The 16,600-nt window shown below is 45.0% G+C and overlaps 1 protein-coding gene across 3 annotated transcripts in view; it reads right to left on the bottom strand.

The window, feature by feature from the left end:
- Positions 1-322: 322 nt before the first annotated feature.
- lrch1 (leucine-rich repeats and calponin homology (CH) domain containing 1) overlaps positions 323-16,600 on the bottom strand; it is a 99,338-nt gene continuing 83,060 nt past the window's right edge. For all 3 annotated transcript variants that reach the window (XM_040147896.1, XM_040147898.1, XM_040147897.1), the window contains 4 exons: positions 16,385-16,494; positions 14,994-15,131; positions 14,691-14,768; positions 323-4,210 (listed from right to left, as the gene is read on the bottom strand). In XM_040147896.1, coding sequence (XP_040003830.1) covers positions 4,097-4,210; positions 14,691-14,768; positions 14,994-15,131; positions 16,385-16,494 — 440 coding nt within the window. In that variant the 3' untranslated portion in view covers positions 323-4,096. The remainder of the gene's footprint in view (positions 4,211-14,690; positions 14,769-14,993; positions 15,132-16,384; positions 16,495-16,600) is intronic.

The raw sequence follows: 16,600 nt of genomic DNA, 5'->3' as shown, positions 1-16,600 counted from the left end.
TGTGTTCCGCCGAACCTGTTAAAACGTTTGAGCTGTTCTTTACACCAACGATCCGGCTGCCTGGAGAAACCCGGAACAACTTGAGCCCTCGTCTGGACGGGGTTTTTCTCTCAAGGGGAGGCGGGGTCCCATCGACACCACCGACACTGGTGCGAGATTTCGATCTCGTCCAGTTTCACTCCGCCGCCTGGTGCAAAAATACAGCCGAGTTTTTATCCCTAGAGCTGTAACAGCTGGAGCACAGCTGAATCGGTTAGTCCATTGCTTGATTAGTTGATTGACAGAAAAATAATCAGCAAAAAGCAAATATTTTCATAACTGAAAAGAAGTTTCAGTCCTTTTTAAAGTGAAAATGTCAAACATTCCCTAGTTTGACTTGGTCATTGGTGAGGATTTGCTGCGTCTCTTAGTTCTAAATTTTTTTTATACTTTGGACTGTTGGTGGAACAAAAATGAAATCTGGTGACACTGCCTTGGTCTTTAGAGACATCTTCACTGTTTTCAGGCATTTTAGAGACAAAAATTCGTCGGTAACATGATCAGTAGATCGATCGATAATGGGAATAATAGTTAGTGTGTTCTTCCGCCTGCCTTCACTCTCATTTTCAACCAGAGAATTGAGGAAACAGCAGCCAAATGAAGGAAATCAGTCAGAATCGTGTCTGTCAAAGTCCAGTCCTTTTGTGGCAGGACTACGGCAGGTCTTGGTGGGGTACTGGTCCCATCTGGCTCCGGCCTCGCCCCGCCTACGTGCACAGTGGTGACGATGGTAGGTCTGATATCAGAGCTTTGTCCTAGTTGCCAGCAGAGGTCGATAAAGCTCAAGAATTGGTTACTGCCCCTTTAAAGTCTTGGTTTGCGCCAGGTCTGCATTGCCACATGATTCAAAAGGCCAACTCCCTTGTTCTCACACACGCTCACACATAAAAACACACTCGTAAAATACTGTTGACGTAGCAGGCTGTGGAATGAGGCATCAACAGTGTAGTAAACCCAAACCTACCCTGAGTCACAGAATCTCACACAGCAACAGCTCCGGCCTGAACCTCAGGGATTTGGACAAGTTCAGACGCTGAAAAGTGGAATCGACGCTCGCTTGTTGAACGGTTACCGGGCCAGAGAAGCGCTTCGCCACGACGTCAACTTTACTCCACAGAGCAGTGAGAAAGTGGTCGGACCGCCTCTTTTCTAAGTTTGTTTTCTCATAGAGTTTTGAAAAGCTCCTGACCCACGTGGGACCGGTGGCGCCGGAGGTGTGGCTACGTGAGATCTCATCCTCAAAGACCCTACACCCGCCTCATCCTGAAATGGAAAAATCAAACGCACATCTCTGACATTTATCGAGGGATGGAAGCTGACAAAGGATCGGTGTTAACACGTCTGCGGCCCGTTGCACCAGCCGGATGGAAGTTTGACTGCGAGTGCTGCGGTTTAACGGGTCAGTTTCACGCTAAACTCCCCATCATGCGGCATTTCCGCTCACACTATGACTTCATGACGCCGACCGTAATCAAAACGCTGTCGCGGCGAGAGACCTGCAACGGAGCGAACTAGTCGACATATGACAACACGAGTTGTGATCTTTACTCGTCATCGCCACCTTCTGTCGTACTCGCTGGGCTGAGGATGCCCTGCATCGCATCCGTAAGGTCGTAAATGGTAAAGACACCAATTGGAAAACATCAGTCGGCGTCAACGAAGTCGAGACCTAAACAGCAGCAGTTCCCCAGTGACGTTGGTACCGAGCCACGTCAAAGGGACGCAGCTGTCACAGGAACTGTTCCCCCCGTCCCCACAGTTAGACGGGAGCTGCCTTTGCATGAGGTCTGACCAATGTCCTCGAGTGATGTCACCCGAGTCGGCGGCGGTCGGGCCTGAAGACCACGTGTGTGACGAGCAGAAAAATCGGGGGGTGGGGAGAAGGAGTGAGAACGAAGTGAGCTTACCAGATTCAATGCTGCAGGCTACGGGCTCCAGGATACGTTAGCTGCTACTAGCGTGACACACCCGGATGTCCAGCTGAACTGTCGAGGTGCACCGTGGGTAATGTAGGCACGCGGTAGAAGAATGCGTGGAATGAACAATGACCATCTCTCTGGCTCTGCTGCATCGATTTTGAATCCGCCAATGTACATTTCTAAGTTCTGTCTCAACCCTACAAGTGAAACTAACCTGTACGGAGAAAACTGCTTTTACCGGGTCGCTGAGCGGCTCCCGCGCTACGCTCACGCTAAGCTCCATTTCAACTCACGCATACAGCGGCTGGTGCAACAGGCTGCAGGGGTTTAACACTCAGAAGATCTGCGCGGGAAGTCACACAGGCCTCGGCCTACGTGGAAAGAAAAGCCGGCGGTTTGTTCAGAGACGTTTTTCGTTAACGCCACGCGGGTTTTGGCAGACTAGCAAACTGCATCTCGCAGAAACACCACATCCAACGTGAACGTAACTGCTGAAGTAGTTTCACCGAGGCCCGGTCTCCCTCTGTGAACTGGGACTACCAACAACTGTGAGAGGACGCAGAGTGAGAAAAGACCCGGAGACCCGGTCAACACGGATTAGTGTCCTCACAACACAGACTCAGACCTGGTTCGGGGACATGCAGAGAGCTCCACACAAAGTCATAGTCAAACTTTTATAAAACATACACAATTATACCTAAAATATATTAGAGAAAAATATTTTTGGTTTTTATACAACAACTCAAACACCTTATTTCAGCTTCTCTTTGTATCATAAATATCTTCACGTTTAAATACGAATGGTGGTTAAAAGGTGTCTCCCTCTATGTTAAGACTGTAGCATTGTGGTTTTATTCTCTTCGGGGAACTGAGAGCAATACGCTAAATACTCACACAGTCCAGTGACACTTCACCTGCAACCTCAGTAGAGAAAAATCTAGAATCTGGAGATAGACAACTGACGGTCTGTGAAATGGTTGAGGAGTTCTTCTGCTCCAGAGAGCCCGGGCTGCACGGTACAAACGGGCGAAGGTACAAAGTTGGCGCCGCTGCGGCTAAATGGTTCCGATTGAATGCTAGAAAAGCTAAAGAGCTACACCGAGTGCTAATTTAGATTTAAATACCACTTTCTTTAAATATACCTATGAGTATTAGGGGCCACGGTTACAGAGAAAAACGTCTGAGATTTTTAGAGTAAAGTCATTTCAGAAAAATATGTAATATTATGGGAATAAAGTAAAATATATCAAAAATATTACATTAATAACAGTTTTATGACCAAATGAAGTTGTAATTAAAGGGAAAAAAAATCATTTTTTGAGAAAAAAGTCATAATTTCACAAGAATAAAGCCACATCTCGTAATATCGCTACTTTATTCTCCAACGATTGAAGGAAAATTACAACTTTGTCATAATTTTCGAACTTTTTCCTCATAAAATTATGATTAAATCTCAAAATACTGCATTTTTCTGTATATTATTGACTTTGACTGACTTTGTCTCATAAGATTAATCCGATTCTCAAAATTCTAACTTTATCCTCTCAACATTAGAACTATTCTGACTTTATTCTTGAAATCAAAGATTTTTCCTTCCCCCGTCACAGTGGCCCCGATACTGAGCCGTAATGTTTGGTACCAACCATTGTAAGAATTTTTCAATCCAGAAAAAACTAAAATAAAACAAGTGTGGAGCTGTATTTATGCCCCTCAGGTGACTGTTTATTTTCTGTTTCTTGTGTTGAACTGAAGAAGTGGATGTTGAGAAGCGTCAATTTCCACTCGCACCCCCTGAAACTGATGTAAAACACATCGTTTACGGTGAGAAGTCACCTACATCCAGTCAAACACTGGCCAGCGTCGGCTCTTCCATCAATCTATCTGCTTCCTAAATCCTTAATTCACCCAGAAGTTCCCTAATGTGAATTAGTAAATAAATCCACTTCTGACCGGTTTAGTTCCCTTAACACCATTTTGCATCCTTTAAATATAATAAAAAAACACTCTGTTACTGAGAGGGATGCAGAATGACCACAGAGGCGTGTTGTAGCGTCACGTGAAATCACGTCAGCGTGTCGATCCAGGCGTGCGTTCGTTGTACGTGTCAGTCAGTCGGAAGCCCCGCCCGTCTCCGCCGCTCACGTCGGGAGGGTGTGTTTGGAGGAGGCCTCGTCCACCAGGGCCTGCACCGTGATGCTCACCTTCACCAGGCCTTTCTCCTCCAGGATGTGGTGAGGAAGACACAGTTTGTCCTGGGAGACCAGAGTCAGAGGGAAGGAGGGACGGAGGAGACGAGAGGGAGCAGATGTAGAAGTGGAAAAAACAAGACAGTGGGCACAAGCACAGGATTTAGTCACACTGCTTCTAAAGGTGAGCTTTTCTGCATGAACGGACTAATGAATCTTTTCTACTGCGACTTTTTGAGTTCGGTATACACCAGGTCTGCACCGGCACAAGCTGCCTCCAGGAAGTAGCCGCAATCATCCCAGTAAGTGAAGTAAAACCCTCATCGGTGTCATAGTCCCACAGCTTATGTAGCCTGCGGATAATGAAGCATAAACTGCTTTAGTTCCACTCACACATCCTGTTAGCGAGACACGTTTAATGCCCCGAAAACTTGAAAAAAATTGGAGGTCGATATATTTCGGCCCGGACCTGGTACATACTGCGGTGATGTAACGGCCCAGTGAAAGAAAAACCCCGGCCGGGCTGGGAAAACCTCCGACTAAAGGAATAGTTCAACGTTGTTTGCTTTCTTGCAAAGAGTTGGATGTCCAGGAGACGGTTAGCTTAGCTTAGCATAAAGACAGGAGATGGCTACAAAGATTTAAATAAATGAAATTATATCTGTCCACCAGCAACTCTAACGCTCAACCACTGTAATCCAGATGTTATATCTCATTTGTTTAATCAGCACGAAAACCAAAGTGTAAAACCACCACGTTGTGATTTTAGAGGGGCTACGTGCTGGACTACTTCTTGGCTGGACACTACCCGTGTCCGGGCTCTAGCTTCATATTTAACAGGCAGACATCACTGGTATTAATCTTCTCATCTAACTCTGAACAAGAAAGCAAATAAGCGCATTTCCTCAAGTGTCAAGCCATTTCTTTCAAGACCCGGTTGGCGCCGGTCCTCGGGTTTTCGCTTGAAGTCTCCTTTGAGACTTCATAACCTCTACCTTAAAACAAGGACACTGTAGAACAGACAACATCCCTAAACTGCATTTATTACCTCAGACTTTCACACTGTCAAATATCATAGACAAGTCTTAAAAATAACCCCCCCACACACAGGAAATCCACCCACATCAGCACAAAGTTAAAAAAATCTGTCCGGAGAATGTGGCAACAACAGAAACGGAAATAATTTACCGCTAGAATTAATTCACAGAATAGGAATAAGTAAAATGAACGACAACAATTATCACATCCGTACATGTAGTAACAGTAATGAACGTTTTATGGGCACTAATGGAGTCACACTGGCGTATGTCAAATATTCTGCTTTCTATATATCAGAAACACAAGGCGCTTTCTGCCTCCGTAGCATCACGACGTGAAGGCCAAGTACCAGTGAACACATCTGGATTCAGTTTCTGTGAATTAATCCGACAACCAATCAGCTGCCAGGCGAAAATGATGCTTTTGAAGTTGCGGTGGGCACCGGCAACATCCACAGTCCGTCTACAAACCGAGCGATATGCTGCTGGTCCTCTGTGTATCAAACCCTCTAAGATTAACAGCTTAAGAAGACTAATATATATCTAACTTCATAAACTCATCTAGTGTCTATAGCCCTTCGGATATTCTCCAAAAACAGCCACATTGCATATCAGGATACAGCAGAGTTAGTCGACGTAAATGAAAAGAAGTAGTTTCATCTAAATAAATGAAGAAAATCCACACTTTTCAAAACATTATACTCGAGTAACGGTTTTAAATAATTAATCACATCCACTTGATTTAAATAATCAATAACTACTGAAACAGTAAGGCTTCCGTTTGCTCTTTGCACTCACACCTTGGAAAAATACTGTCTGTGAAGCTCCATCGTGGTGAGTCACTGAACAACATCTCCACTCAGGGATCATGTGCTTATGCGGCTTAATCTCTGTGAAATTACGGGAGCCGCCACGAAAATACAACTTCAAGTCTTTAACTGCAGACACTCTGAAACCACAGTCTCTAACTGTGCAGCGAATCATCTGATATTCGAAGTTAAACAGTGACAGTTGTGGGATGAAAACACCCTGAAAAACATCTTTGCGGCGGGTCGTGAGCGATAAAACGGGCCTCGGCAGTGTCGTCTGGAGGTCTTCAGCTCTCCGAGGCATCGGATCGTAGTCCTTAAACCATGACATGGCGGTCTCAAAATTATCTGTCAGACTTGTTTAATTTCTGTCTGACCAGGGGACGTCGGACGTCTAAATTAAAAAGATTAATCTGGATGAAAATTTGGGTTTTTTTTTTTTTTTCAGGATTTCTAGGTTACATAAAAAAACAACAGAATTTCTATGTAGGACAGTGTAGTTGGGAAAGAGCTTTACAGTGAAATAATAAAAGTCAAACGTAGCTGAAGCATCACCTACAGTTAATCTCGACCTCTAAACAAAAGAAACCAAAAAAACCCCCGAGCACAGTCAAGCTCACTGAAATATGAGCACACTGGCCAAAGTGTCCGGTAGAAACGATCTTTAACCATGTTAAGACTAATGCCTGCTTGCTAGTTAGCAGGCTAATAGTGCTAGGCTAACCGAGCAAACTCCCAAACTACCGTAACAACAAAGGTTTGGAGGCAGAGACGAGAGCTGCGCAGACCGTTCACTGTGGCCGTGTTTACATGCGCACCGATAATCTGATCCCAGTAAAGCAACGGTGTAAACATCATACTCCTGTTATATCAATGGGATTAAATAATCACAGTAGGAATAATATCGTTTTAGTCGCACTACTGAGGAGCCTTTCAGCTTGAAAACACATTAATGCAACTGTTGCTAGTAGTTCTACTTTCTCTAAAGCTGCGTTCAACCTTATATTGGAGTAAGTGGAGTTTCCCAGGTGCAATTTCCACATCGTAGCTGCGATTACGACTGGGAAAGTCAAACCTCTGAGAGCTCTGATATATCTGACTTAAAAAAATCGTCTAGGTCGTATGACGTCTGAAGACATGTAGCTGTAGCGTTTGTGTCTTTCTATTTAGCTTTGTCAGAGTTTACTGGCGAAGACAGCTGGAGCCTCCAGTAACGGGTGAGAGGCAGCGGCATAAAGAGACCGACGGCGGCCATCTTGAGTCGCCTGATGGCGTGAACGCTCTCAAGTCGTAAACATGGGAACCGTTCCCATCATTGACTTCCCTCCCACATGACGTGAACGCAGCGGAAAGACAGAGCAGCACGTTTGACCTGTTACTTAGTGGCGTGTCCTAAAGAAAACATCCAACGTTCTCTGTACGATTTTGAAGCTATTGTTCAAAAATGTACAAATGCAAAAGAAGGCTATTTCTCCATGGTTTGTTTTATGGGTATTGGTGACCGTGTCATGTAATCGGCGTTGGTTGACTAGGACGGTAGCTCTGGATTGTCATTGTTCATGAAGCATAAATTGAACCTTAACCCTTGAGTTTTCAACATAATGTGCGGGCTGCATCTTCAGCCATCAATCTGGTCTTCTGGCAAAGAAGCAGTTTTGTGAATGAACGGTTCTTTAGAAACTTAATGTTGTGCATGTAAACACAGCCACTGTCACCATAACCGAGATCTTAAAACAGCTTATCACGCTTTTTCAAAATTTACATCATAACTAAATGGACTCGGATCCGGTCGTTTTAAGTTCAGGCATTCGCCTCCAGCCAGTTGTCCACTAGACCTCCGTGATGGAGCCAAATGGCTGCTGAGAGACTTTCGCCAGAGCACACCGGAGCACACCGGAGCCAGCCAAGTCAAATACTATTGTCACCTCAGTAACACCGGGACACTCTATGCTAAATACTGTACACTAGGCACAGTGTTAATCTATAATTACAGTAATAATCTGAACGCAACCACTGATTTTGTCTTGTCAGGACGAGGTGTAAATGCTGGAGCACTGTTTGATTTAGTTACATCTGTTTTTTGGACTTAAGACGGAGGTTTTGTTAAACTGTAACTCAGGGAGTTTTTTGTTTTTTATTGGATCCAGAACGTTAACAAAACAAAGCTCCCGACCGAAACTACGCTCAGATGAAAAACCCTCTCAGTCCTGCACAGATCCCGTATCCCTGCTGTACAATATGTTGATAAGACATCAGTGACTTCAAGTAACCTGCTGCCCCAACATGTCCTGCCTCTGTTAAAGAGTTTCGCTATCAATTTATTGCAAAGACACAAACGTGTGTATTCGGATTGTTTTCCAAACCGGCAGGAAGAAGGGAAAGTCAAACATGGAGCAGAAGGTTTGGCTCGTGCTGATGCTGCATTCGTCTCACATGGGACGGACAGAAGACTTGCAGATCTGGTTTAAAGATTATATCAGTTACTCTGAACCCACGTGGGGGAAACTGAAATGTTGTGAAATCAGTTTTTGAATAGTGTTCATTTTGTCTTTATGCAAAAAGAAAAACCAAGAAAAAAATCACTATTCTCACATTTGTTGGCGTAAATGTCGATGAGCCCACAACAATGTTAAAGGAAACGCTCACATTTTTTCAAGTCTATCTTGGTTCACTCATATGCCCTTATGTGCACTGAAAGCATTACTGGTCGCTGTAAGTGTCCCCGGTGTCCATAGTGGCAGCAAAGAGATCCCTTCATGGAGAAATTCAATCTGCCTGATGGGGGACAAGATCCACAGTCCTCGTTCTGTGCAGAAATGTATTCAAAAGATAAATCAAGCGAATATCTTACAAAGTTACAAAGTCTTTTTGATACCAAAGTCCCTCATTGTGTTGCTTTCCCTCCACCACAGTTCAGCAAAACTGTCGCTACGTTTCCATTTAAATGTAGTGCAAATTTTAAAAAGAGAAAAAGAAGCAAATTAATGCACATCTCCACCCTCAGCTGTTGTGATGTGAATAAGAGCTGGCTGGTTGATGGAGATCAACAGCTGGTGGAGCCGATTCTCCAGTCGTTAAACCACCACAGAAGAAGAGGACGCGGCGAGACGAGGTGGATAAGAGAGTTGATCAGTCAGAGTTTAGACGATGGAAAACGTGATGGAACCTGACGTTTCTGTTGGTTTCATGTGTTAATGTGAGGAAGGCTCCAGTCTCCTCATCGTCCTTCACTGGAGGTGACGAGTGACATTTAAGTCTCTTGCTTCATGTACGTCAGCGTTTACTCACCAAGTCCGTTTCCAAAGCTCTTTGTCACATTTTGTTTTTATCAATACACCAACTTTTCCACCTCAGCAAAGCCTAAAAACGTGTTTGTGATATTCTGAATTTTACAAAATTTCTTCTGTTCCAAACACATTTTAAAAACAGGTGGATGGAAACAGACCTACCGTCCGTGAAAGCACAAAGAGGGAATTCCATACAAAAAAGTCTGTAACTTTGGAAAATACACACCTGGTTTGATTAACTCACACTGTTGGCTCCGCTTAAGAAATCATTTCTAGGAGGACTGTGCATTTTTTCCCCACATCTCTTCCACTGAACTCCATTTAGGAAGGAATCTCTTCGTCCGAATGGACGGGACCAACGATTACAGCGATTCCTGTCTAATTTTGAGCATGATTTTTCCCATGTGACATAAATGCAGCAAAAATAAGGAGGAGGAGCCTGGGCAGAACAAGGGCAGAGCTAGCAGGTGATTGACAGGAGGCTGTCGTCACGGTTACGTCAGCTCGCTCCAACTATAGGCCACAAAGAGCAGGACTAGGCAGAGGATGTGAACCAGGCTCGAGCCGATAATGTCCCAGATCTGCCAGGCGGGAGGCGGGGTCTGAGTGGTCACAGAGACCAGTGAGGGAGTCTCTGACGCCCCGGAGGAGGCGGGGTTCGGAGTCAAGACTGCCTCTTCCCGTTTCCTGTCCGGAGACGTCGTATCCATGGCAACCAGCGCCCGAAGCGTGGCGCGAACCGGCTGCAGACGGCATTGGATGATGTCGTAGGGCGAACAGAGGGAAGACTGGTGCCCCCATTAGGAAGGGAGGGGGAAATAAATAAAGGAAGGGAAGGACGGACAAACGCAAAAAAAAAGCGGGGGTGGGAATGAAACGAGGGAGGGAAGAAAGGAAGCGAGGATGGCAAAACGGAGGGAGGGAGAAAGGGAAAGAGAATAGAGGAGGGAGGGAAGAGAAAGAGGAAGAAACGAGCAGTAAGGAGGAGGAAATGAGAGAAGGATAAAAAAAAAAGTGGAAATAAAAATGGAACAAAGATGGGAGGAGGACAAGAAGGAGGGAGGAAAGACAGAGGAGTGCAAGAGTTTCAAAAAGTTCAAGCAAGAGAAAGGAGGTGAAAAATGGAAGAGAAGGATGGAAGAAAAGGTGAGAAGGGACGGTTCAAATATTCTCCAAAAACCAGGAGGAAGAAGAGGAGAAATGGAGGAAAGAAGGAAGGAGGAAGGATGGAGGAAACAGAAGATGAAAAAAAAGACGATGGTGAGAGAAAAGAAGGATAAGGGCAAAAAGAGGAAATGAAGATGGAAAAGACGAGTAAATGAAGGAGAGAGGAAAGTCAGAGGTAAAGAAATTTCAAGTTCAAGCAAGAGAGAAGAGGATGGAAGAAAAGGTGAGGAGAGGAGGAGAAGAATTGAGTGAAATATTCACCAAGAGAGAAAGAGAAAGAAAAACCAAAAACCAGCAGGAGCCAGAGACAAGGAGGAGATTAGAGGTGGAGAAGACGATGTTTAAAAAAGAAATAAAAGATGAGAGAAAAACAGAGAAAGAAGACAGAGGTGACGGAACAAAGACGTGAGAGGAAAAGAAGAGGATGCGTGATGATCAGCGAAAATCAAGAAATACGAAAAAACAAAAAAACAGGAGGAGAGAGGGCAAGAGGAAGAGGAAGAAGACGAGGAAGAGAAGGAGGAAGACGTGGTGCGATCCAGCCGGAAAGTAAAAAGAGAAAGAAAAGGCAGGAGGTTAACCAATGGACACAGAGGTCAAAGGTCACAGCTAAGAGTGTGAGCTGCTGGGGTGAGGCGAAGCGGAGCGGAGGCAGGCGGGGGTTACCATGGCAACCAGCAGGGATGCTTGCTGAGAGAGAAGGGAAACAAGGTGTGTAAACCCTGACTCTCTTCTCTCCCAGTGAGCAGACCACAATGAAAAGGTGAAGTGGCTGATGGGAGATCTGGTGCGGTCAGCCACCAGCGCAGCAGGCCAGCACGTTAGCACAGAAGCTGTTAGCACGTTAGCTCGGAGAAGCTTTTAGCAGAAGCGCTGTAGGTAAAGCATTCAGGCTGCAGGTAGCTGGCTAGTTAGCAACGTCCACACAGAGGCCGGAGACAGTCAGCAAGCAGCAGCAGAGATGGGGGTCAAAGGTCAACCAGAAAAACAGCTCCAGAATAAAGAAACGTCACTGACCCCCTTTTTTATTCTCACAGAGGAAAACCCATAAGACCAATGTTGTGCAGATATACAGAAAAAAAAAAAGTTTAAATGACACTAACATGGTTTTAGGATCAAATATAAAAATATAAAATACAAACAAATATAATAAAATGATCATGAGGCAAAAGTACCAAATAATCCTGACTGACAGATTCTACTCCAATGTTCAGTCTCAGTGACGTGAAAAATGTCACTTTCTCCTTTGATATCAAAAACTCCACGATCCAATTTCTTGGATTAACAACAGATGATATGAATAGAAATTATTATAAGTTATTGTGAATATGATTTAACGGTCCCTTCTTTTCCAGTTTACCCGTCTCTCTCTCTTTAACTGGGGTCCTGTTGGCTGTGAATGCCCCCTCCCTGCTCATCCTGTTTCAATACCTCAGCGCCAAGACGTGAGAAGCTCTCAGGTTGTTGTTTTAACTGTGACTCCGGCAGCCGATAAACTCAGAATGTGGGTTTTCTACCTCCGAGCCTGTGAGTGTCCACGACACTATCGATTCCCGTTGCCGGAGCAAAACTTTGACATTTAGGGAAATGCTTATTTGCTCTCTCTCGCCAAGAGTTGTATGAGAAAACCGAGGCCACTCTTATGTCCGTACGCTAAATATGACGCTACCGCCAGCAGCTGACTAACTCGGCTCGGCACAACGAATGAGAAAAAGACTGGAAGCCTGGATCCGTCCATGGGTAACAAAACCCACCTACCAGCGCCTCTAAAGCTCAATGATTAACATACTGAACTGTTTAATCTTTATAAACCGTGGAGCCTCCGGGAAGATACTGGTCCCGACCAAGAAATAGTCTGGCACATGTTTTTACACTTGAGTTTTTGTATGGCTTTAACAAATGAGCTACGATGTCTTAACCCGTGAGTCTTTTCAGGTACCGGGGAGACAATGAAATCCAATCCAGAGAGTCCAGTTGGACCGACGGATGGCTGCATTTAAAGGCTTAACAGACGCTTAAAGGCTGCGTAGAGGTTAATGATACTCCAAGACCGGATTTTACAACTCTGGAAAGTTGTCAACGCAGCGATTCTTTTATCGTTCCTCTCAACAATCGTGGGGTAAAGTGCAGAATTACAGCGTCCCTGTCACAAAGTGAACCACCGGGAACATGCGCTTGGACACGTGCAGTACGGCTGGCCACTGCAGCGCTGGGCCCGGTTACGGTGCACTGCGGCAGAAGCTGGGCCAGGTTCAGCTTTGTGACTGGACAACCTGTGTTTTATTGCCCCTCCGTGTTGGCAACATCGCTGTGTTGCCGGAGTTCAAATAAATGAGGGGTCTGGATTTTCTTCATGCAGAGCTAAAGCTGGTCTGAATGCGGCCTTAGAGGAGCTGGTTGGAGGATTCTGGTGCCTTTGGACTGAGCCCGTTTAGCTGTTTCCAATCTTTCCGTTAAGCCAGCTTCATATTTCCACACATGAGAGTGGTACCGATCTTACTGCGGCCTGACTCCGGCCTGAAACTAAAGACGCAAAGTCTGTTTCAGAGCTTGCGAACAGTAACTGGACGGATTCAGGACAGTTGTCCAGCTGCTACACCTGCACCGTGGAACCAGGTTCTCGTTTTACTCATCCAGTCTGCACGCGGAGATGCCTTTAACGCTGCTGAGCGGTGCACAGGTTTGGTTCCCATTCAGAGATCTGTTTTCCAGAAAAAGTCAAATCTAAACTTTTGTATGTTCAGTCACTCACACACACACACACACTCACAAACCCAGAGCAGCTCAGTCGGCTCCGTTTCAGACCGAAGCTGCCATTCTGATGGAGGAAGCTGGAAGCCACAGGCAGCCATGACAGCGGTGATGAATCAGCATTAATGTCGACATTAATGACCCCGTTTAAAGGCAATGAGAACAAAAAGGAGGCAGGTAGGAGAATTAAACCAGTCCTGGGAAAAGGCCGAGTGGTTCTCAAGGTTTAATTTGAAGATAGAAATTTAATTTGGGTAGTAACAGATGTTTATTAAATTGTTGCATTCAGCAGTTCTTGGCTTTGAGGTACTGACCTCCCAGGTCATTGTTCAGGCTGCTTTAACTGCAGGTCTGATTTCAAGAGGATCACATGACAAAAAGACTGAGAAATACAGCTGTTACAAACACGGGGCCATCGGCCTTCCTCCCAGATCTGGTTAAACAGTTTAGTGTCGCCGTCAGTGTCCTGCAAAAATCCTCAATTTCAGTTTTCACCCTACTTACCAACATTAATCATAAGATAATGTAAGCTGCAAATGTTGGATAGATATTAATGTAAAAAGATTTATTTGTTTGTTTTGCAGGACACCTTCACAGTTCCTTCTACATCTTGTGTGTAACTGATCAATAATTGGTCAACTGGAGCCAAACTGAAACCATGCTGACAACAAAGTGTAACAGCTGGACTCTGGGGGAGTTACTCCGATGAACTGGGGGTGTTTTCAGGTTGGAGTCCTTCAGCAGCAGTGGGGCTGCTCCGTTTCTTATACTAGCAATGCTGGAAAAGCCCAGCTTCTAATAGATCCACCAGTGTGTAATGACATATCATCCGCATCCATCCATCAGTTCTAAACTTTGTTGATTCGGTGTATCCTTCCTCGGCATGTCCTCTGACGCTGTGGGCCCAACAACCTGAGCCCCGTTTTCTTAGCTGTTGTTTATTGACGTGAAGAGCTGCCGAATCAGCTGTGATCAGCTCCTGTTTGCAGTGTAGCCGTGGATCTACAGACAACTATCAGTGGATCACTTTGATACTGAGGGAAACCTAAAAACATAACGATTGTCAGGCAAGTTCTGCAGTTATAAGGAGATTTTCTTTCTATGATTTCGAGAGAGATTTATGGATGTTTATTAACAATGGACATCTGAGATGATGATGTCCTTGAACAGTGTGTCACACTGAATGTAAAAATATGTACATCATATCTGTGTGTTCAGATTTGACTGAGTTAGGACTCCAAGAACGAGCGTCATCTTTGACGGAATCAACTTTAATCTCTCTGTTTAAAATCTATCTTCCATTGTGACAAAAGCTCAACGGAACAGCCTGAAGTCTTCGGTGTTTGGTATCATATCGATGTTGGTCTTTGTCGTAAATTATGGAAAAAAAGAAGAACCTTAAAAACGACCCCCAGTTCAGAGAGGCAACCGTTCTCTTCTCAGAGCACTAACAGGGTGGAGGTGTGGTGATTGTATATGCCGGGTCATGTCTTACCTCCGGCACACCAATCTTTCTGCAGGCGTCCAGGAAGTTCTCCACATTTCTCCGACACTTGGCCATGCTGAGTTTGGGCTGGAAGCACAAAGCCAACAAAGACGTATTCACACAAAAGTCATCCTTTTCTAAACCACAGTTTGCACCCAATATTTAAACTTGTCTGCTGCCCTAAAGAAACCAAACATTTTTTTGATGCAAAACAAACTTACCTTCAGTTCCACGATAACCAATTTTAGGAGCAACTTGTTATAAGAAACTACATCAGAGAAGAGTTGAGATCAGAAATAAAAACAGACGTACCACTGCAGGCGAGGGGACGTGGATGCTGGCGACAGAGCGGGGGCGAATGTGATTGGCCAGATGGCAGAGCACGACGCCGTCCATCAGAGACGAGCCCAGGTCTTCAGGAAGGACGACCTTCAGTCTGCTCTCGATGCTCTGAGGAATAAACAACGATGTAAACAGGAATGTGTGAGTGCGGTGGGTTAAGGTTGAGCCAGGAAGTCAGTCTGCAAAAGCTATGTGTCATAATATACAGTGTTTTCCAGTTAGTATATATATTTTAGAATATATACTAATACGAGCTAGTATATACTATATACAGTAGTCAGACTAAAGTATATTTTAGTCTGAATAAAGAGTTGAAGTGAAACCAGAACTTCCATGAAAACCTCGTTCAAAATCCCACTGACATTGGTAACTACGCTAGTAACTAAAAATCCAGCCCACGTCATGTGTTTAGATAAGGACCGAACATTTTAAAAAAACAATCAGATATGGTTTTTTTACTCAATGTTCCTGTTTCTTAGCCGCCTTTCACCAACACCATTTCCCCAAAGCTCGATACCAGCTTCGGATAAACGTCACGACTCAACAACAGGGGACTGAACACTGTCGTCGTCTTTAAGGCCGATTCATGGCTCCCACGTCCGCAGGTCCACAAGAGTCCGCGAGACGTACTTTTCGCCAACTGCCCGAGTCCGCACAGGGTCCGCGCCCACATGCAGCCAAAAATTTGAGTCTGCACAGTCTGCCCGCGCTGCGACTGCGCAGGCGCCAGACTAGTCAACCGGGCGCTGGTTTTGTGCGGCGTATGTTCTGTTTATTTCTCATCCTCGGTCCTATTCTTGTTCAGCGGTCGCCCTGTTTTCTATTTTTGAATTTTTTTCTCGTTGTTCAGTCAAATACGACAAACAGAGGAGCTCTTCTTCTTGCCGTCAGGAGGTTGTTACATGTTGGCCTTTAGACAGCAGAGGTTACAACTAGAGAGGTGAAAAATGACTTTGCCAGACAGCGTTGGGGAGTTTTATGGATACGGACGAAACCATGGCTTACTGCAAGGACCTGCGCCGTCTCAACTGTAGCTGTTTCATCGGAGCCGCAGTGTTTTTTCTGTGCTCTTTGTCAAAATCACAAAGGTTCTACTGTAGTGGAGCTGATTTGTCTTAGAATATGGAAGGTAAGCTCCAGGAACGAGCTTCATCAAGACCGATGAAAGAAATGCTGAATGAGAGCACTGGGCCACAGATGCCTGGAACAGAGGCCAGCCCAGACAGCACATCAGGACTTCATCTCTCCATACTGACTCTGAATATACGTAGCATTGAACACACGACAGACTCAAAATCAGCTGCTAAAAACTAGTGCGTTGTATCGAACTGATAGCGATGAGCAAGGAAAGTGTGTCTCACGTCTCTGAGCTGCTCCATGAGCTCCAGTTCCTCTCTGAGCTGCTCCATCTTCCTTCTCATGGTGAACTGAGGATCCACAGACTCCAGACTCTTGTGGCTCCGAAGGAACACTGCAACAAATACAACGAGAACAGGACAGGTGACGTTAGACTGAAAGGTTCACGTGGACACAGTGACACGGTTAAAGTCTGTGCACATTAGCAAACTCTCTGAAAC

The sequence above is a fragment of the Xiphias gladius genome, chromosome 16, assembly GCF_016859285.1.
Source record: "Xiphias gladius isolate SHS-SW01 ecotype Sanya breed wild chromosome 16, ASM1685928v1, whole genome shotgun sequence".
NCBI classification, from domain to species: Eukaryota; Metazoa; Chordata; class Actinopteri; order Istiophoriformes; family Xiphiidae; genus Xiphias; species Xiphias gladius.
Note: the sequence above shows the minus strand (reverse complement) of the source record. Positions and strands in the feature narration are given on the sequence as shown.